The sequence below is a fragment of the Lepidothrix coronata genome, unplaced genomic scaffold (genome assembly GCF_001604755.1).
Source record: "Lepidothrix coronata isolate B3197 unplaced genomic scaffold, Lepidothrix_coronata-1.0 Scaffold237, whole genome shotgun sequence".
Lineage (NCBI taxonomy): Eukaryota > Metazoa > Chordata > Aves > Passeriformes > Pipridae > Lepidothrix > Lepidothrix coronata.
Genome location: NW_016690417.1, coordinates 363,269 through 382,839, shown reverse-complemented (window position 1 = coordinate 382,839; position 19,571 = coordinate 363,269). Strand labels below are relative to the sequence as shown.

Below are 19,571 nucleotides of genomic sequence, written 5' to 3'. Positions count from 1 at the left end.
TGCGCCTCCCGCGCGGCTTCATCGCCCGGCTGTGGGCGGGGCCTAGCCCGCGGGCGCCAGTTGGGCGGTGGGACGGAAGGGGCGGGGCAGGCGCTGGCGCTGGCGCTGGTTGGGCGCTGCCCCGGAGGGAGCGGGGCGGGCCGGGCTGGCATGGCGGGCGCGGCGCTGTCGCGGGTGCCGGTGGTGCAGATCGATGGCGATGGCGTGTTCAAGTACGTGCTGCTGAGGGTGCGCGGCGCCGGCGCGCCACACAAGGACGTCGTGCGCGGCCACGGCTGGGCCGAGTACCACGGTGAGGGGCGTGGGGCCGCGGGGGGGAAGCTCCGGCCCGCAGTCCCGAGGGACGCGGCCGCGGACCCCGGGGGCGGGCGGGGGCTGCCGGGAGTCCAGTCCGCCTGAGTCGGGGGGTCCCCGTGTCCCCCCCGCTCCCTCCCCGCAGCCGACCTGTTCGAGCGCACCGCGGAGGAACTGGCGCGGCACGGCCTAAACTGCGAGTGCTTGGGCGGCGGCCGCCTCGCCCACCGCCCCGAGGAGAGGAAGATCCACGTCTACGGGTACTCGGTGGTAAGCGGGGGCCGTGGGAGACCTACGCGCGGACGCGGCATCTCGCTCCCCACGACAGGTCCCGCTGGCCGTGGCCGAGTCAGCCTCGCGTCCCCTCAGGGATGGAAGGGCTGAGCCCGGCGACGCTGCCGGGGGTCCTGGGGTCCCCGGGAGGGAAGACCCCACAGAACCCTCTCGGATGAGCAATCCTTGCCCAGAGCAGGGGCACCCCACACGCTCTCTAGTCTCTGCCCGTGGGACAGTCACACACCCTGAGCCTCCCGGGCCTGCCCTGGGCACCATCCAACCCCAGCGCTGGGTACTGCGGAGGAGCTGGGCTGCACAACAGCCATGTCCTTGCTGTGTCTGCATGTCCTGAGTGTGTCACTGCAGGCGTGTTAGGTGCTGCGGGGCCCTGTCAGGGTGACTGGTGGCACGGTCGGGGGTGTCACCCATGCAGGGGGTCCCTAGGTGCTGACCCTGTCTGTGTCCGTGTCTCGGCACAGAGCCCAGCCAGGGCCAGGGCAAGGTGCTGGTCCCCAGGCCACAGTGCTGCCGGTTTTCCCAGCGCCGGGGTGCTGTGCCAGCCGCAGCTGGAGCCAGGCTGAGCTGCCACAGAGGGTTGTCACAGACACAGGCTCCAGGGCCTCTCTGGAGCTTGTCAGGCTTCCCCACGGGTGGCCACCCACCAGCTCTCCTTGGGGATCGTCTCTCCTGTGCAGGGCTTTGGGCGAGCTGACCACGCTGTGACCACGGAGAAGCTGAAGGCCGAGTACCCCGACTACGAGATCACCTGGGCAGACGAAGGTTACTGACTGCTCTGGCCGTGGGGCTAGCCTGGAGCTGGCGCGGTGCCGAGGCAGTGCCAGCAGGCTCCCTGTGCCTGGCAGTGCTCTGGGCTCTCTTGCTTTTCCTCTGTGAGAACTCGCCTGTTCCCCACCGTCGCTGGACTGTCCGTGTGCCAGGTGCTCCTGCCTTCCTGGCATGGCAAAGCTGGTGAAGTCAGTGGTCGCTCCATCCCAGCCTCCCGGTGCCGGGGGCTCATCCCATGCGTGTCTGTGAGAATTAAACTTGTTGGGGAGCACAGCTGCTCGGGTGGCCACACTCATGGCTCGGTGGCTCCTTTCCCAGCTCTGGGTTGTGCCCGCTGACAGCAGGAGAGACCCTGCAGGATTTCAGCCCCTTGAGGGGGATCTGACCCTGGAGTGGGCAGGATCTGGGGTAGGGACAACAGGAGGTACGTTGGGATTTGCCTTGGGAAGGGCTGAGACAGGAGGGGGGAAAATGATGGGTTCTCAGGCCTGGGGGAGGGAAAGGCAGGGTGAGGCCTGTGCCCGGTGTCCTGCCCCAGACTCCAAAGGAAGCTCACAGTGAGGGGTGATGAGCCTCGTGGGCAAAAAAAGGGTTTTCCTGTGCCTCATCCTTCCTTTCTGCAAGGTGTGACCCTCTCCTGTGCCAGGACGGAATGTCACCCAGTACTCACACGGAGGAGCACAGCTTCCCTGCGAGTCTTTGGATCATGGAGCTTGGAGGCATATCTGGGATGTCCTGTCCATCCATCAGCACAGCAGGACCAGCTCCAGCAGGTCTATCCTGATGACATTGTTGGGGTGTCCTGTGCAGCGTCAGGAGTTGGACTCAATGGTCCTTGTGGATCCCTTCCAACACAGGGGATTCCATCGTTCCATGATTTTATTCTATGATTAGGTTGCTGGGGGCTGTGGCCAAATGGGATTTGGGAATGTCCCTGAACCCAGACCCCCTGGCAGCCTGCTCTGGTTTTGAGAACCTTCACAAGAAAAAAGGTTTCTCTTAACCTTAAAGTGGTGTTTGCTGTTCTCGCGTTGTCCTCGCTGTCTCAGCCCTTCCCCAGGGCACTCCCTGCTCAAAGGGTCAGCTCCCTGCACCCTCCTGCCGGGGCTTACACACATGGGTAGCATCCCCCTGCACCTTCTCCAGACCGAGCACCTCCAGTTCAGCCTTTCCTCCTGGGAGTCCAGTCCTCTCATCATCATCAGGGAATCTCCTTCCCTAGAGACACTCAGAACCCACCTGGACACATCTGACTGCTCCAGGGAGCCCTGCTGGAGGAAAGGGGTGGGACTGGATTACCTCCAGTTGTCCCTTCCTGCCTGTACCATCCTGTGACCTGTAGGATATACTCTGCCCACAGCACCCAGGAGACCAGTGGCTGCTTTGCCACGGCACTGGCCCATGGCCAGCTCGGTGCTCCCAGGTTGCTGGGCAGGGCAGGGCTTCTTTCTGTGCCTGGAGTGCCCAGACTGGGGAGTGTGGAGCTGCTGGTCCCACTGGATCTGGCTGGCGCTGGGGGAAGGAGCTGAGCCTGCATTTTACTGTGCCTGATGCAATCCTGCTGCAATCCACAGTCCAAGGCCGTCAGCACAAGGGGAGAAGCTGCGCTCAGCAGGGGCCCCTCTCTGGGCACAGGGGCTGCAACAGCAGAGGTGAGAGGGGTCCCATGGGCTAGCAGCCCCCATGAGCCCTGGCAGCAGCTTCCCCTACCCAGGTGGGGAAGCAGGTGGGGGCAGCAGTTGCCATCACCAGGCAGCACTGGTGGTGGCCTGTGGGGCTCTGGCCACCAAGCCATGCTTCTTCCAAGCTGATCAGCCCTTGCTGGGACTCTGCAGGGATGTTCTGCCCCAAGAGTGACCTGATTGTGGCCCCAAAGCTGTGCCCCTTTGCCCCATGGGAGTCATGAGCTGGGTGCTGAGCTGCTCCCTCCAGCCAGAGTGGTGGAGGCAGGGTGAAGGTTGGCTCCTGCTTATGGCATCTCAGAAACCCGAGGTTCCAGGGAGACCTTAGAGCCTCACGCTGCCTAAAGAGGCTCCAAGAGAGCTGGAGAGGGACTTTGGACAAGGGTCTGGAGTGACAGGACAAGAGGGAATGGCTTCCCACTGCTAGAGGGCAGGGTTAGATGGGATATTGGGAATATTGGATATTGCTGACCCCCAGCACAGCTGCTCTCCCTGGCAAGGGTGCAGCCTACTGCCAGCCTGTGCCCTGCACCCAAAGGCTCTCCCACTGCTCCTTATGCTTGGGGACTGGTTCTCCCTGTGATCTAGCCCAGGGGACTGACACACCCACCATGTCCCTAGCATAGGTGCCAGCTTCTCCTGCAGGGCTGGCAGCATCCCTGGCTTCGCAGGAAGTGGCTTCATCCCTCGAGAGGCTGGTGCGTGTCACCAGCTGTGCCCTGTCCCAGTCAAAGCAGCGTCTTGTCCATGGTGAGAAGAGGGGCTGAAGAAGAGGGGTTCAGTGGGGGAAAGCTGAAGGTCTCCCTGGGACACCTGGCTGGCAGCTTGCTGCTGCAGTGCCAGCATGCCGGGTGGCAGGACCATGGTGCGTTGTCCCAGCTCATCACAGCCTCGCCGTAAACCCTCTGCCAGGCCGGGGAGCCGATAACGGCGGGGCTGAAGTCCAAAGCGGGCAGGTCCCGGGGAGCAGATTCCAACCCGGGGCTCACAGTGTGGCCTCTCCGAGCTCTGTTTTACTGTCGCGGTGGCAGGGATGGCTGCAGGCGGGCAGGTGCTGGTCTTCCTGGTGCTGCTGGGTGAGCTCTGCCGACACGGGGGTTGTGCCGCGGGCAGGGAACATGCTGGCTGCTCCACTCTGGTCCTCCACAGCCTGGGCTGTTTCCCCCAGCTCTGGGAGGGCTGTGCTGCTCGGGCTGGGGGGCGCTGGGGCAGGTACAGCCCAGCCAAAACCTCCTCTGGGCTCTTCTGGTGAAGGTCAATGCAGGGTTCCCCAGGGTGAGCAAGTGCTGGAGCTCCCAGTGCCGGGCTGGGTATCACCAATGGCTTTATTCAGCATGGGACAGAAAATGCCCAGATTTTCCTGTTTCTCCCCAAATGGGGGCTGGGACTATGATATAGCAGGCTCAGTGCCCCGGTGGGCTCTGGCACCCTGAGGGCACACAGGAGTGGGGCTGAGAGTGGGAGATGGCAGTGTGGGACATGTGGAGTGCCAGGGCAGTGACAGGGGGTCCTATCCAAGGAAGATCTCAGTGTGACCTGCCCCCCCCCTCCCATCAGGGTCCTAAACCAGGGTGCCCAGACAAATATCCCCTGCAAGCTACATGTGCCCTCTGTCACTTGCTGTGGGCAACATGCCTGGTTCCCTACAGGGCTTTCAGCCCCCTTGTCTCTCCCATAGCCAAGACCCTCCTCCCCTGCGGGTCAGTGATCATCAACAGCTGCAGCAGCGCAGCTGAGCAGCTCTGTGACTTTGTCTGCGACTGCAGTGACTGCTCCGACGAGAACCAGTGTGGTGGGTGCCCAGACTCCCCAGACCCACTCTCAGGCCCTGCTCCTGGGATGACAGCAGGCAACGGAGTGGAGAGTCTTGTGGGTGCAAGTCCCTGGGGTGAGGCTGGTGCCCAAGGTGGATGCAGGGTCCCCCAGGATGGGCACAGGACCCCAGGGTGGGTGCAGATCCATGGGGTGGGCACAGGTCCCCAGGATGCTGCCAGAGCTGCCCTGAACCCCCCATCTGCCCACCCTCAGGGTACCTGCGAGGCTCAGCAGTGCTGGGCACCCCCTTCACTTGTGACTTTGAGGATGGTGACTGTGGTTGGCAGGACGTGGGCACCTCAACATACAGATGGGTGCGGGGCCGGGCCAGCCTGGCCATGTGGGGCACAGGGCCTCACTCAGACCACACCGTGGGCACCGACCTGGGTAAGCAGGAGCTGCTTGGCTGGTGAGTGCTCTCTGGGCACCCACGGCACCACCCCACTGGGCTGTGGGTGCCCTCGAGTCAGGGTGCCAGGACACCCACCCTTGTAAGGTGCAGGGGATGGAGCAGACCCGTGGAGGGGCAGGATTAGTGCTGGCAGAGCTCCTGTGCCATCCCATGGGGCTGCAGCCCCTGCTCTGCTCTCTGCCCTCCTCAGGCTCGTTCTTGGTGACTGTGTCCCCCCCTGCAAAGACTGTGGCCACGGCCTGGCTCAGGTCACCAGAGATGCAGGAAGCAGCTGCCACATGTGAGATCAGAGCCTGGTACCACCTCTCAGGAAGCTGTGAGGGCACCCAAGGTGGGCACAGACAGCATCAAGTACCAGGCACAGGGCAGTGAGGATGGGAGGCAGTGGGGAGGGACGGGGCCCCCATGGCAGGGGCAGGATGGCAAGGCAGTCCTTGCCATCCCACTTGCCTCTTCCACACTCCACACACAGACCTGGTGGAACCCAGGAGTCCCAGCTCCAGTCCCCAGAGCTGGCAGGGCCCCCGGGATGCCCAGTGCCAAGGGTACTTTTGGGGCTCCCTGCAGGGCTCAATGAGATGGACCAGCCGGTGCTGCGCCTGGACGTGGCATACAGGGACGAGGTGGTGGGGCTGTGGCAGAGCCCTGAGCGCAGCAGCAAGGGCTGGCACCAGCTCGTCGCCTACCTGGGCCGGATCGCGGGGCAGTTCCAGGTGAGACAGTGTCGGTACCCAGGCACTGTCCCTCCAAGCTGGGGCCAGAGGAGCTGGGGGGTGCTCCAGGAGCCCAGGGGACCCAGGCAGCTCATGCCATCCCTGTCCTCCCATCACAGCTTATCTTCTCCCTGACACAACCACCCGCCTGCGGGGCAGAGGTGGCACTCGATGACATCATCTTCAGGAACTGTGGCTTGCCAGGTGAGTCCTACATCTGCTGATATGTGAGACAGGGTCTCGGGGGAATTGGGTGGGGCTTTGCACCCCAGGGGAGCTCTCCCATTGCCCACTGTGTCTTGAGGCACTGTGCCCTGGCATGAGGTGGACAGCGAAAACCTGTCCCTTGAGCCACCTCAGGGAAAGATGTGGGGGTGCCCACCATGCCCCTGTGGGGCCAGCCACTTGCTGACGTGTGTCCCCCCGCCCCAGGGCCCGGGCAGCAGGACTGCGGGGCCCAGGAGAGCCGCTGCAGCCGCGGCTCCTGCGTGGCACAGCACCGCCTCTGCGACGGTACGGACGACTGCGGGGACGGCTCAGACGAGGACACGACACGTTGCAGTGAGCAGCCCTGGCCCCGGGAGGGGGTCCTGCCCACCAGCTCCCTGACCACAGGGATGGACTGAGGCTCTGCCTTGGTGGAGAAGAGCTGTGCTGTGGGCTGGCAGGGATCTCCCCCAGCTCTGCCCCACAGCTGTGGAGCCAGGGAGGGAGAAAATCACCCCAAGGGTTTGTAGAGGGGTAGCATCAGCCCAGCCTGTTACCTGTCCATGAGAGGGCCAGGACTCCCATCCCTAGATCACAACTGTCCCTTCTCCCCGCAGAGTCCTTCACCAACTGCTCCTTTGAGCGTGATCTCTGTGACTGGGAGGCAGAACCTGGGCCGCCATCGTGGGACAGGAACACAAGCCTGAACCTGGGCACCTTGTACGGCTTCCCCACCCGGGACCACAGCACCACCAGCAGGGCTGGTATGACACATGACCCCCTCCCACAGGTTCTGGGGTGGACGTGCCCTGGGCTGACACACACCTGGGCTCTGCTCGAAGCTGTGCCAGGACAGAGGTGTCCTGCACTCACACACCTGCCTGGCTCCACTCAGCCCCTTCCTGGTGTCTCCCACAGGGTTTTTCCTCCACGTGAACAGTGCCCCCAACACGGGGCCCAGCGGCACAGCTCAGCTCAGCAGCCCCACTTTCCAGGCCACCAGTTCTTGTTCTGTGAGTCACAGCTGAGGCCTTGTGTCACCATCTGTGTGGGCACAATGGTGGCGGGACATGAGGTCCCCAGCTATGGGGTCCCTCATGTGAGGATGGGGCTGCGGTCAGCCATTGCTGGGGATGAGCAGCAGGTTTTTGGGAATGTTTTGGTGACGTCACACAAGCAGCTCTCACCAGGCCCTGGGCCCCCTTCATATGGTGGCAGCTCCCAGTGCCCATTGGGAGCTCTGAGCTCCTCCGGTCCTACCTCTGTGAGCATCCTGTGGGGCACAGGGGCCTGTGTGACCCTGCCCTGAAACTTGGCCCTCCCTCAACCCCAGCTCGTGCTATACTGCCACCTCCATGGCTCGGCCAACAGTAACCTCAGCATCTTCTATGTGACCAACTCCACCAAGCAGCTGGTGAGGGAGAGGACGGGGGACATGGGCAGCTGCTGGTTCCGGGAGAGAGTGAACTTCAGTGTGACAGAGGCCTTCAAGGTGAGCTGGTTCCATACTGGGGGGAGCTGGGCTGCCTGCAGGGTGAGGGGCACAGGGCCAGTCCAAGTGGGCACCCATGGGACAAGGGCTGAACTGAGAACCAGATACCAGAGCTGAGCCTCCAGTGCTGGCACCTGCCACCCCCATGTCCTTATGCCCACACCTCCAAATCTCCCTACCAGCCCCTAGCCCAGGACCACCCCACTGGAAATGGAAAGTGGTTGGGCTGTCTTCATCCACACTTCCCCTCCATGCCTTCCCACTGTCCTGGGTGCTGTCCCCCACTGCCACCAACACAGCTCTGCCTGCTCCCAGCTGAGCCTGGAGGGCACCCCAAAGACACCCCGGGGGCACCCTGATGGCACCCCTGTGGCACCCCAGGCATCTGCAGGCCACAGCTGCGTGCAGGGGCAGCACCATCCCCCTAAGTCCACTATGGCCCTGCCAGCCCACCCTGTACACCCCTGTCAACCCCTGCTCCCACCGAGTCCCTTCCTGGGGGAAGTGTGTCAGCCCGTAACAGGTGCTGGCTCCCCCATCTCACAGCTCCCTGGTGTCACCCCAGTACCCTCATACTGTGCAGGACCCCATGGTGATGTTGCTGGCATGGTGCTTCCCTGCAGGTGCTGATCGAGGGGGTGGCTGGCAATGGGGGGACTGTGGCCATCGATGACCTGATCCTGTCACCGGGCTGTGTGAAGGAGCAGGGTGAGCTGGAGGGCAGCATCCCTCACCCTGTTCCAGCGTGGGCAGCCAGTCCCATGTGTCTGTGCCCATGTCACCATCCCTAAAGGACCCAGCATGAAGTCTGTGGGTCCCTCTGCTCATCATAGGACCATCCTGGCTGCTGCACAGCAAGCACTTGCCCTGGGACATTGGTGTCCTTCTACTGTGGCTGTGACACTCCATCCTCTGTGCCAAAACATGTCACACAAGCAGCTCTCACCAGGCCCTGGATCCCCTTTATATGGTGGCAGCAGTGATGGGATGGGATGGGATGGGATGGGACAGAGTGGGGGAAATGGAGAGCCAGGAAGATGCTTGGGGACAGGGGACTGAGGCTTGAAAGGGTGACACCAATGCTGTTGCTGAACCCTCTCACTCCCGCTCTCCATCCTGGGGTGTTTCACCATCAGGGAAGTCTCCAGTCACGCTGCCGAGCCAGGCAGGTGCCGGTCCCTGTGCAGCAGGGGAGGTGGCCTGTGACAGCGGGGTCTGCATCGCTGCAGAGCTGGCCTGTGACTTCAACAATACGTGCACCGACAGCTCCGATGAGAAGCACTGTGGTGAGAGCTGAGGGGAGCAGTGGGACCCCAGGAACCCCGCAGTGCAGGGGACCAGGCAGTGGAGGGACACAGGCATGCCGGGCTGGAATGGCCAGGGCACATGGGTGCCTGTACAACCCCCAGGAGTGCAGTGGCCCAGCGAGGCTGAGCCTGGAGTTTTGGGTTGCCCAGAGAAGCTGTGGCTGCCCCATTCCTGGAAGTGTTCAAGGCCAGGTTGGATGGGGCTTGAAACAACCTGGTCTAGTGGAAAGCAGCCCCCCCATGACAGGGAGTGGAATGAGGTGGACTTTAAGGTCCCTTCCAACCCAAATCAGTCTGGGATTCTGTGATTCTTTGACTTTGCAGGGGCAACAACCTTCGAGTCAGGGGCTGGGGGCTGGCACGATGTCAGTGTGGGGCACCTGCGCTGGGGTCTGCAGAGGCTCGCTGAGCCCAACACTTTCCTCACAGGTGAGGCTGTTCCCACTGCCCTGACAATGCTCTTCGGTCCCCAGCACTGTGGGAGCCCCAGAGCAGGAACTCCTGCTCCCACCCTACTGGGGTGGCTGGATACCACTGCACGACAGGGGGTAATGCCCAGGCAGGATGCTGGGCTAGGGGTGCTACCATGGATGTGGGATCCTAGCCCTGACCTCACAGAGTGTTTCTGTGCCCAGGGTCTTTCCTGGCCCTCCAGGAAGGAGAAGGACAGATGGTGGGTGCTGCAAAGGCACGAACTCCTCTGCTGGGCCCCTCTGGCCCCACCTGCACCATGGAGATGAGCTACCGCATCCAGAGTGGCCCCCAAGGTAAACCCCTGTACACTCCTGGGGTGCCCTGCCTGCTCCCTGCCCCATGCAGAGCCCCCCATGCCCACCTGCCTTTGCTGCCTCTCCCAGCCCCATTTTGCCACATCACACCATCCTGAAGCTGGGGCATCCCTGTCCCCCTCCCTGTCTCCTGTGACCGTGGGCCAGGGCTGTGGGGGACTCCCACAGGGTGGCCAGGAGCTTTGGGTGTCCACAGCCTCTGCACCACCTCTCATGCCAGGCTTCCTCGCTGTCCGCATCCTGGATCACACCACTGGCACCACCCAGCTGGCCTGGCACACGCAGGGTCGTGTTGTCACAGCCGGGGAACGTGTCCGTGTCCCCCTGGGAGAGAGGAGCCGGCCATTCCAGGTGTGCCAGGGACGCAGGGACCAGCCTGGGGGGGCTTTCAGTGGGGCACTGCCAGTGCTGCCAGGCACCCCGGGCTCATGGCTGGTGCCTCCAGGTCGAGCTGCTGGCGCTGGTGGATCTGCAGGGTTCGGCAAGTGTCGGCGTCGACAACGTGACGTTCGAGCAGTGCTACCTCGGCGTGGTGGCACCCACAGCTGCGGGTATGGCCAGGGGCACGTGGGCAGGGACAGTGACCCCAGAGCCCCCCCGGGGGCTGCCTGGCGGCTGTCACCCTGTCCAGGGACAGGACCATGGTGCAGAAGCCACATCCTGCTCTGACCTGGGACACCTGCATGGGGTGAACCTGGAGAGTGGGGCGAGGGAGCAGAGGGAACAGGGGGACTCATTTACTTCTGGAGTGCCTTATCCCCTTCCACCTCACCTCGACCACATCTCTGGCCAGAGCTGACCTGCAGCTTTGAGAGGGACATGTGCGGCTGGTACCAGGATCAATCTAGTGACTTCAAATGGGTCCACAACATGGGGCAGGGACAGGGCTCTGACCACACCACCGGCTCAGGTAAGAGGCTGGCTGCTCTTTGGGGGATCCCAGGGCACCCCACTTCCCTCTCATCTTGGCACAGGCCAAGACACGCCCTTTGCACTTCAGCAGCCCCATACCTGTGGAGTGAGCTCGCCTGGGGGAGCCTGGAAGAACCCAGGTTGGGGTATGGGTGATGTGGGCACAGCTCAGAGCACTCACATCCATGTTCTCTCCACCCTGGCTGTCCTCACCACTCAGGCTACTTCTTGTCTGTGGACCCCTCTGCGCTGTGGAGCCGCGGGCAGCAGGCACAGCTCATCACATCCCGCCAGGATCCTGCTGCTGCCCCACGCTGTCTCTCCTTCTGGTACCTCCTGGCTGGCCCACAGATTGGTATGTGCCCCCTGGAATCCTCACGGGGATGCCCCAAGCTGGCTCCACTGTGGGGACAGCAGGTGCTGGATGGCTGGCCCCCACCCCTTGCCTAGGCACCCTGAACCTCAAACTGCAGCCAGAGGGAGAGGAGGAGACAGTGCTGTGGACTTGCCGGGGGACCCAGGGCAGCATCTGGCACCGGGCATGGGCGACACTGCCCGCCACAGGCCAAAAGCCATACAGGGTGAGGACCAGACCCTTCTGTGTCCCTGGCACCAACAAGGCACGGGGCTGTCTGACACCGCTGCCTGGCTGGCAGGTGGCCTTTGAGGTGCTGCGGGATGGATTCCTGGGGGATGTGGGGCTGGATGACCTGGCGCTGACAGCGGGGCCCTGTGGGGCCGAGCTCTCCTGCTCCTTTGAGGCAGAGGGCTGTGGACTGGCCGCCAGCGGGCAGGGCACCTGGCAGCGACAGAGCAACGGCACCGGCACCACCGCCGGCCCCGCAGCTGATCACACCACCGGCACCACCGCAGGTACAGGGCTACAACAGCCTGGGGCTCGGGGAGCCCTGCTGCCTCCCTGCCTGCACTGTCCTGCCTGCCTCCCTGCCCTCTCTGCCTGCCTTTCTGCCCCCCCTGTCTGCTCTGAATGTCCTGCCTGTCACCACATCAGCTCTGCTTGCCCACCCTGTGTCCTGTCTGCCCTCCCTGCCTGCCCAGGATGTGTGGAAGGCAACCCTGTACAGGGTTCCCCAAGCCTGGAACTCTCCAAACCCAGAGTTTCCCACCCCCAGGGCTCCCCAGTCCTGGGGAGGTCCCTGAGCTGGGGAGACTCCTCAACCTAGGCAGAAACCCCAGACCCAGTGGTCCTCTAGGGCCCTTCAGCAGGGCTCAGCAGGGACCATGGCATGGAGACTTCTCTCCCCCAGGTCATTACATGGTGGTGAGCACGGGCAGGGACTCCCTGCCTGCAGGGCACAGGGCTGTCCTCACCTCCCAGCCCTACCAGCCCTCTGTGCCTGCCCAGTGCCTGGCCTTCTGGTACCAGCTGAGCGCCAGGACCCCAGGTGAGAACCACCCTCCCCGAGACCCCTGGGGGCACCTCCAGAGGGGGGGGTGGTTCCTGCACAGCACAGCCCTGGACCCCTCCTCCATGGTGGGTGCCCTGGGCAGGCTCCCTTGGGGTGTTTGTGGAGCAGAGCGGGGTGCGGAGGAAGGTGCTGAGTGTGAGCACCATGGAGGGGAGCGGCTGGCACCGCGGCCACGGCACCATCCAGCCTGATGGCGACTGGCAGGTGAGATGGGGCAGGGTGCCAGGGACAGCTAGGGGTGATGAGGGTTGACTGCCAGCCTCAGCATGCCACCCTGCCCAGGTGGTGTTCGAGGCAGTGGGAGCTGGGGGTGACCATGGGTACATTGCGCTGGACGACCTGCACGTGTCGGACGGAGCCTGCCCTGAGCCAGGTGAAAGCCCACCCCAGGGGGGCACCATGGACCAGATGGGGGAGATGGGACATCCCATGGGGGTACGCAGCCATGGGGATGGGGACAGCCTGTCCCTTCCATCCGGACACTCTGCTCCTGCCCTCAGCTTGGTCTGGCCCAAAGCTGGCAGTGGTGGGAAGGGGGCTGGCGGCTGCCCCCTGCCCCCAGATGCTCCATCTCCTGCCAGGCAGCAGTGGGTGTCTCACAGCCCCCCTTTCCTCCCAGCATCCTGTGACTTCGAGCAGGATATGTGCGGCTGGAGCAGCCCCTCGGACCCCCACCTGCACAGCTTTGCCTGGGGCTGGAAGAGCGGGGTCCCTCTAGCCAAGTACCCCGGCCCTGAGCAGGATCACACCCTGGGCACAAGAAATGGTAGGAAACCCATCCCTGCCCGGGCACCATAGCATGGCCAGAGGGAGGAAGAGGAGATGGGGATGCATGGGGTCACCCCAGTACCTCCTGGGGAGCCTAGCTCCTCAGCATCCCTGTCTCCTCCTTGCCTGGGAGGGACAGCTCGGTCCCAAAGGTAGGTGCAGGGCTGTGGGGTGCCATCCTCTGGGCATTACTCTGGGGATTTTGGGGTGGAGTGGGGCAAGCGGGGTGGGCTGCAGGACTGGAAGACACCCTGTGCTCTGTCCCTGCCTGCCCAGGTCACTATGTGCACTTCGACACCAGTGTGCTGGGTGCAGGGGGCACCAGTGCCCTGCTGGAGAGCCAGCCCTTGCCTGCTACCACCGACTCCTGCCTGCGGTTCTGGTACCACATGGACATCCCAGAGCACCTCTGTGAGCACCACAGGGGTGGGGAGGAGGTGCTGTCCCTGGGGAGGGCATCATGACCCCACAGTGGGAGTAGGGGGCTTGGTTGGGGGCTGCAAACTCCCTCCCCACCCATAGGACCATGGACACTCTGGTTCAGCTCCAGCTGGGTGGGGATGGCCTGTTACTGCTGAATGCTGCTGTCCCAATGGAGGATCGCATGGCAGGGAGGGCCCCATGACTTTTGGGGGGCTTTGGGTGATCAGTGATGCCGGGGTGCCTGTGTCCCCCCCCTTGCAGCCAGTGGGGAGCTGCGGGTGATGCTGCACAGCACAGCAGGGCAGCGCCTGGTGTGGAGCGTGGAGGGACACCACAGCTGGGGCTGGCAGGGCAGCATGGTGCCTGTGCAGAGCCCCAGCGAGTTCCAGGTCAGTGAGGACACCATGGGGTGCAAGGTGCCCAGTGGGGGTGCTGGGTGCCCTGCATCAGATCCCACCTTCCCTCACAGATCATCTTTGAGATCACCACACGGAGGTGGCCGTTGGAGGGGACAGTGGCACTGGATGATGTTGCGTACAGTGCTGGGGTGGGCTGCCATTCTAGCCTGGAGGAGCCAGTGGAAGGTGCGGGGGGCGGGGGGGGTGGTTCTGGCTGTAAAAGGTCACCCCAGCACTGCTCAGGGTGCTGGGCCAAGGCTGGAGGCAGCTCTCTGGGTGGCGGGTCAAGCCTGGCAGCATCTCCTCTCCCTTCTCTCACTGCAGAGAAACCCTCAGGCAGCTTCGTGGCAGAGGTGGTGCTGGGTCTGCTCCTGGCCCTCGTCATTGTTACGCTGGTGGCTACTGGGGGCTGGTACTGGCTGAAGCAGCAAGGGCTGGCAAGCAGGACACCAGCGGAGAGTGACACTCCCCAGGGCTTTGACAACATTACCTTTCGAGATGTAAGGACAGGGTGAAGGACTTTTCTGATTACCCCAACTGCACCAAAACAGCATTTTCCTAAAAGCTCAGCAGATGTTGGCAGGCTCCCCCTGACACTGCACTCTGCCAACGTGACAGGGAGCAAAGGGCTCTGCCTCTTATCTGCTTGTTGATAAACGAGTGACCCAGAGCTGTAGGACTGACCTAGAAGCACTGCTGCTGCCAGGCAGCTGCTCCAGAAAGAGCTGAGTGTGCTCCTACCCCAGAGCCCTGCGACAAGGGGGTCTGGCAAACGTGGCTCATCCTCACCCAGCCAGCAACCAAATCCACGAGAGGCAGCTTAAGCTGTGGGTCCCTTGGACAGGCCTGGTGCCACATGGACCATGGCAGAGCCCCCAGCCCCAGGAGGGATCCCAACAGAGGATGTGGAGCCCCTTGGGTGCACTTGGGGTTTAGTTCCTCTGCTGGGGTCATGGAGGGCTGGCACACAGGTTCTCTCCACCACAGCCTGAAAGAAATCCTGGTCTCTCACAGCAGACAGCCCACGTTTGCCACTGATTCCCGCTTACCTTTCTTTGCAGGACAAGGTTATTGTATCTCCACTGCCAAGGGAGGGGGATGAGGCTTGAAATTATCAGCCAGCAGCAGAAATTGCCCACTCCCACCAGGCAGACCATTCCTCAGCCAGACCCCACACTCCAGCAGCCACCGGCTCTCTGCCCCCAGCACCAGGGAGCTGCCGTGGCACCACCTGGGCTGCCGGTCCCACAGAGACACACCGCTGCCACTACCTCCAAGTGCTCGGGAAAAGCATTTTTGTTGTTTGTAACATGATCTTCCAAGACACAGCAATGTGCCTGTGCTTTGGCAGGCCCCAGCAGCAGGAGTTCTTCCAACGACCGTCCTTGTCCGAGCAGGGGGTGAAGTGTGGGGTCCTGGCCCCCAGAGCTGGGAAGAGCAGCAGGTGCTGCACAGGGCATGAGCCACTTTCCACACCCAGGATGAAGCACAAGAGCTTCCACAGCAGAGCCCCCACGGGGAGGAAGCCCAGTATTTCTGCTGGGTTTGGGGAGGGGGGCTCTGAGGAGGGTGAGCAGGAGGGATCAGAGTGGGGGGCACCATGCAGCACCCCCAAAAGGGCAGCAGGCAGCCCCGACTCCAGTGTACAGGTGCCCACCTCCTGCCCACACACCTTGCAAGGACTCTTTAACATTTTGCCTTTAAATGTCACTGGGCAAAAAAAAAAACCCAAAAAAGTTCCTGAGGCACAGGCTGGGCTCAGGGCCTGGGCCCCCACCCTGCACTAGGACCTGGGACCTCTCCCTCCCACCAGCTCTCACACCTTATCACTGTGAGCTCTGAAGCAGCCCAGGGCCAAACCTGCCCCCCACACCCAACCTGACTCAGCCACTGCACAACAAGCAGCCCACCAGGGTCCTGCCCCCACCAGCCCCCCATGCCTGGCCAGAGGACACTAGAGCATCCTGCTTTCCCAGGGTGTCACCAGAGCCTGTTTCCCTGTCACCCAGCTGTGTCCCCCCTAGGTGATGCCTCAGAGCACCATCCCCCAGCCCTGTCCTGCCTGCAGGAATGAGCCCCCAGCAGAGCTGGGTAAGGAGGGCTCAGACTTCGCCCATAAGTGCATCTGCCTGGCTCTGCAGAACCCCAACACCTCCCCTCTCCTCCACAGAACTGACTCCATCCCTGGGCTGCCAGCCAAGCTGCAGCCCTCCCCCAGGGGGGAGGAGTGACACAGCCAGGGAGGCTAGGCATCCTTTTAATTACAATCCCAGAAGGAATAGGTGCTACAGCTCCAGTCACGCCCAGCCACAACATTTGCTACCAGCTGGTCACATGCAGCAGCTCCCCTGGGCAATTGAAGGGTATCAAACTTTATTATAGATCTCTTTAAAACAGGCTGGAAGGAACAAACCAAACTCATTGAGATATAACAACTGAGTCATCATTTTTGATCAAGCCCCAACTCTCCCAAATTATTTATATATAATATATCCCACCCGTCCCCTAAACTGTTCTAATTAAGTGATCACATTTCAGACCACCCTAAGTGCCTTAACATCAGCTGCTGCTAACATCACAATGCACATGTTTTCTGGCAAATCAGAGGCAGGGTCTGGGTTTTTTGGGGTGCTTAGATCCTCAATCTCTGAAAAGGAGGAAGGAAAAACAAACATCAGGAAAATTGCTTCTTTAAGGTTGCCTTTTTACAGCAGGTATAGATTCGGCAGAGTTCCCCCCCAAAGCAAGTCTGAAACCCTCTTGTTCAGCTTCACAATAAGCAGAGTGTTTGAGGAGAACCAGCCGGGCCAGATCAGTCTGAACAAACGGATTTCGAGGCTTTGTTGTCATTTCCCTTTGGGTCCGGTTTCCAGCGGTTTTCCAATGTCCTTCCCACGCAGTTTGAGGCCTAGAACAAGACAAAGAAGACCACCACAATCAGCACTCAATCATTCATCCAGTAACTTTATGTCCTTCAATTTTGGCTATAAGGAAGAGAGCAGAAAAAGAGGGCAGGGGAACTACAGTTCGAGAGAATCCTACTTTAGTTTCTAGGAGCACCAGACCAACTTCAAACAAGACCAACTGTCCTCCTAGGAAACGGGATCTGAACTGGCCCGGGACAGTAACACCAACACTAAATCCTTCCTCAAGTGCCCTCAGGCCTCCGTGGGTCTCAGCATCTCGCTGGTTTAGGGGGGAAGCACACAGGGGTGATCCCCAGGACATGGCCCCATGCATGAAGGTGTAGACAAAGAACAAGAGCTCCCAGTTCTGGTTCAATCAGCAGACCCACGTTTTATCAGAACACAGGTGGCACCACACCCACGATAACCTCCAGCCAGCAACATCCTTGACAAGGACAATGTAAATACCTCCCCCCAGCCCATCCCTCCCAGGCCCTGGAAGCATCGAGTCTCCCTTTGCTCACCGATGGCTCTCTCGATCTTGCCCATGACCTGGTTGTTGGGGATCGCTCGTCCCGACTCATAGTCAGCGATAACTTGTGGTTTTTCATTGATTTTCTAAAAAGGGAGGATGAGTCTCAAACACAGCAAATGCTCAGGAGCAGCCCCCCAGGACTCACACAGGTAAAGAACAGGATTATGACAGGACAGATGACCAAGTGTTGCTCCCAGGCTGACTCCATCCCCACTGGCGCCTCCCTGCACTGGTAACATCCATCTTGGACAGACTGCAACCTCCCTCCCTCCCAGGAGCAGGAACACCAAGGACTGCTGTTCCTTCAGACAGCAGCGAGCTCTCGCTGCTCAGCCCCAATGGTACAAACCCCAGAGATTGGTGAAGCTGCCGGGGGGGGGGGGAGGAGCAGCCTCCCACCTCCCAGCTCAGCAGCCACAGCAGGCTCTGCCTCCAAGATGGGGCTCGAGGGCTGCACAGACAAACCCCAAAACATTTCCCAGACAACTGAAGGCACCAGGAGATTAGACACCAGAGATGCTCCACTCCCCAAACTTCCTGCCCATGACACTATCCCACTGCAGCTGCCCAAGGGGGACAGAAAAGGTGCCCACCCTCACCCACAGGTGCCAACCCTGCCCCAGGTGCCCCTCACCGTGGCCAGGTCCTTCTGCGTGAGGCCCTTGCTCTGCCGGCCCTGCTGGATCACTTTGCCCACCTCCAGGGAAACTCTGTCATGGTGCAGCTCCTCTGTTTCACGGTCAAGCTTGGCCGTGTTCTTTGTAATGAAGTGTTGTTTGTTCTGGCCTGCTGCCCCTGTTATTCCAAGAGAGAACAAAAAAACAACCAAGGACAAACAAATCAAGGCTCAGAGCTGTGCCAAAAAAGTATCAAAGGGCTTTTTCCAAGCCCTCAGCTGCTCAGGATCCCAGAGAGCTGTCAGGATTACAACATGCCAACATCAGCACTGATCTCACCCAGATCCTGCCCATCAGGGCAGCCCTGTTCATGGTGCTGTGCAGAGCACAGGCCTGCAAAGGCCCCTTTCCATACTTTACACCTGAACTTCTCTCCAGACAGGCCAGGTCTTGCTTTTCCTTCGGGATTTAATACTCAAACTTCACTCCAGACACATGTTTGTGCTGCAGCATAGGGCGTTAATACTTGAAGTCGAATCTTGTTTGCTCAGGTATGAGGCAGCACGAATAAGGGTCTTTTAACCAATTTTCTGATGCCTTTTATAAGTAAATTCTAACTGTACTTAGCTTCACTGAAAGCCTGAGGTCCAAAATCACATTATTTGTTTTGTTTCATTTTACAGTATTTAAGTCTTAAGCTGGATCCTTTGTCTCACATTAGTCTTTGACATTCACTGTCTCGACACAGCTGACTAAACTTCCTTCAAGAACCATCTCTTTATTTATTTTCAACCATCGGAATCTCCTCCCTACAGTGAGAGAACCTGGGAATTTACTTCAGACAGGAAACAAGGGATTTTTACAGAGAAGTGCCACAGGAAGATAAACAACCGTTCAATCTCTCAAGAGAAATAAGTTGCAAAAATAGGGAGCTTAAGTTTTGCGACCGGAAGAGCTCTCACAAGATCTCTGCAGAAACCAGCCAGGGCTGTGCTCTGGGCCACCAGAACCTCAGGGGGCGTTATCCGCGCTCCCGAGGCGCGCGGGGGTCTCGGGTCTCTGCGTTAGGCCCAGCTCAGGCCGCCGGCTCAGCCGGGCGGTGCCGCCTCCTTCCCCCCCACCCACAGGCAGCCGCCCCCGGGGCCGCCCCAGGTCGGGCCGGGCCGGGCCCCCCCTGCGGGATACCCACACTTCTTAGAGGTCTCCACGTCCTCCCCGCGCCGCTGGGCCGCCAAGATCGCCTGGGGAGAGAGCGAAAGTGCGGGCTGAGCGCGGCACAGCTCGGAGCCGCCGCCTCGGCCGCACCAGGCCCGGCCCCGGCCCCGCAGCCCCCGCGCCGCCCGGCGCTGCCCCCGCTGACCTGCTTGGACTTGGCCTGGGCGGCGCTCGGGCCCTTCTTGCGCAGCACCGTCACCGTGTCCCAGTCGCTCTCCGCCATCGCTGCGACCCCGCCCGGGCCGCGCCCGCCTGGCCCCGCCCCACCCCGCCCCCGGGGAGGGGCCAGCGCCGCGCGCGCGGATTGGGCGGTGCGCACGCCCGTCACGGGCAGAGCCGCTCATTGGCGGGGAGCGGTGCTAGCGCGGCGGGCGGGGCCGCGCGGCCCCCATGGACTTGGGCTTACCAGAGCCCAGCGTGACGTAGTTGCTGATGATAGGTGTAAAGCCTGCCAATCAGCCGTCTCGCGCTTCGATTGGCTAGCTAGCCAGTCAGCCTGAAGGCGGGGAGCATGCGCCCCTGCACGCTGCGATTGGCTACTGGCATTGTCAGTAACCCGGTACCCGGCACGGATTGGTTTTCTCTCCGGTGCTGT

General features: G+C 61.6%; 3 protein-coding genes across 9 annotated transcripts; 2 read left to right on the top strand and 1 right to left on the bottom strand.

Moving 5' to 3' along the window:
* Nucleotides 1–121: 121 nt before the first annotated feature.
* PHPT1 (phosphohistidine phosphatase 1) lies at nt 122–2,366 on the top strand. Its single transcript, XM_017834730.1, has 3 exons — nt 122–292; nt 440–564; nt 1,266–2,366. The coding sequence occupies exons 1-3, from the start codon at nt 151–153 to the stop codon at nt 1,356–1,358; spliced, it is 360 nt and encodes a 119-aa protein (XP_017690219.1). The 5' UTR covers nt 122–150; the 3' UTR covers nt 1,359–2,366.
* A 432-nt stretch (nt 2,367–2,798) lies between these two features.
* Nucleotides 2,799–15,403, top strand: MAMDC4 (MAM domain containing 4). Of its 6 annotated transcripts, none has more exons than XM_017834725.1 (31): nt 2,799–3,008; nt 3,660–3,788; nt 3,951–4,089; nt 4,717–4,830; nt 5,067–5,240; nt 5,456–5,596; nt 5,833–5,978; nt 6,098–6,182; nt 6,411–6,539; nt 6,803–6,949; nt 7,104–7,198; nt 7,519–7,677; nt 8,301–8,385; nt 8,814–8,963; nt 9,309–9,413; nt 9,620–9,751; nt 9,993–10,123; nt 10,218–10,323; nt 10,566–10,682; nt 10,905–11,039; nt 11,135–11,265; nt 11,341–11,557; nt 11,953–12,090; nt 12,197–12,318; nt 12,397–12,487; nt 12,734–12,880; nt 13,159–13,293; nt 13,567–13,694; nt 13,775–13,889; nt 14,028–14,203; nt 14,765–15,403. In XM_017834725.1, the coding sequence occupies exons 1-31, from the start codon at nt 2,907–2,909 to the stop codon at nt 14,810–14,812; spliced, it is 3,969 nt and encodes a 1,322-aa protein (XP_017690214.1). In that variant the 5' UTR covers nt 2,799–2,906; the 3' UTR covers nt 14,813–15,403. The 6 variants fall into 6 exon arrangements, 5 of the variants coding, with proteins under 5 accessions (XP_017690214.1, XP_017690218.1, XP_017690216.1 ...); XM_017834726.1 differs by having other exon boundaries at nt 2,931–3,008; nt 3,665–3,788; XM_017834727.1 differs by having other exon boundaries at nt 2,925–3,008; nt 3,665–4,114; nt 14,765–15,402.
* A 656-nt stretch (nt 15,404–16,059) lies between these two features.
* On the bottom strand, nt 16,060–19,259 carry EDF1 (endothelial differentiation related factor 1). 2 transcript variants are annotated; one of them, XM_017834712.1, is made up of 5 exons: nt 19,122–19,258; nt 18,951–19,002; nt 17,779–17,939; nt 17,134–17,227; nt 16,060–16,611 (listed from the first exon to the last, which is right to left on the bottom strand). In XM_017834712.1, the coding sequence occupies exons 1-5, from the start codon at nt 19,197–19,199 to the stop codon at nt 16,550–16,552; spliced, it is 447 nt and encodes a 148-aa protein (XP_017690201.1). In that variant the 5' UTR covers nt 19,200–19,258; the 3' UTR covers nt 16,060–16,549. The 2 variants fall into 2 exon arrangements, with proteins under 2 accessions (XP_017690201.1, XP_017690202.1); XM_017834713.1 differs by lacking the exon at nt 17,134–17,227 and having other exon boundaries at nt 19,122–19,259.
* Between the last annotated feature and the right edge of the window lie 312 nt (nt 19,260–19,571).

What these genes read in the sequence shown, in the direction of transcription:
- PHPT1 (XM_017834730.1), top strand. Translation starts at nt 151, where the DNA reads ATGGCGGGCGCGGCGCTGTCGCGGGTGCCGGTGGTGCAGATCGATGGC. An exon ending in CGGCTGGGCCGAGTACCACG is followed by an intron (nt 293 to 439) that starts GTGAGGGGCGTG and finishes CCCTCCCCGCAG; the next exon opens with CCGACCTGTTCGAGCGCACC. An exon ending in ACGTCTACGGGTACTCGGTG is followed by an intron (nt 565 to 1,265) that starts GTAAGCGGGGGC and finishes TCTCCTGTGCAG; the next exon opens with GGCTTTGGGCGAGCTGACCA.
- MAMDC4 (XM_017834725.1), top strand. Translation starts at nt 2,907, where the DNA reads ATGCAATCCTGCTGCAATCCACAGTCCAAGGCCGTCAGCACAAGGGGA. An exon ending in GGATGGCTGCAGGCGGGCAG is followed by an intron (nt 4,090 to 4,716) that starts GTGCTGGTCTTC and finishes TCTCTCCCATAG; the next exon opens with CCAAGACCCTCCTCCCCTGC. An exon ending in GGACATCCCAGAGCACCTCT is followed by an intron (nt 13,294 to 13,566) that starts GTGAGCACCACA and finishes CCCCCCTTGCAG; the next exon opens with CCAGTGGGGAGCTGCGGGTG.
- EDF1 (XM_017834712.1), bottom strand. Translation starts at nt 19,199, where the DNA reads ATGGCGGAGAGCGACTGGGACACGGTGACGGTGCTGCGCAAGAAGGGC. An exon ending in CCCAGGCCAAGTCCAAGCAG is followed by an intron (nt 19,003 to 19,121) that starts GTCAGCGGGGGC and finishes CTCTCTCCCCAG; the next exon opens with GCGATCTTGGCGGCCCAGCG. An exon ending in CGTGGAGACCTCTAAGAAGT is followed by an intron (nt 17,940 to 18,950) that starts GTGGGTATCCCG and finishes TTGGAATAACAG; the next exon opens with GGGCAGCAGGCCAGAACAAA.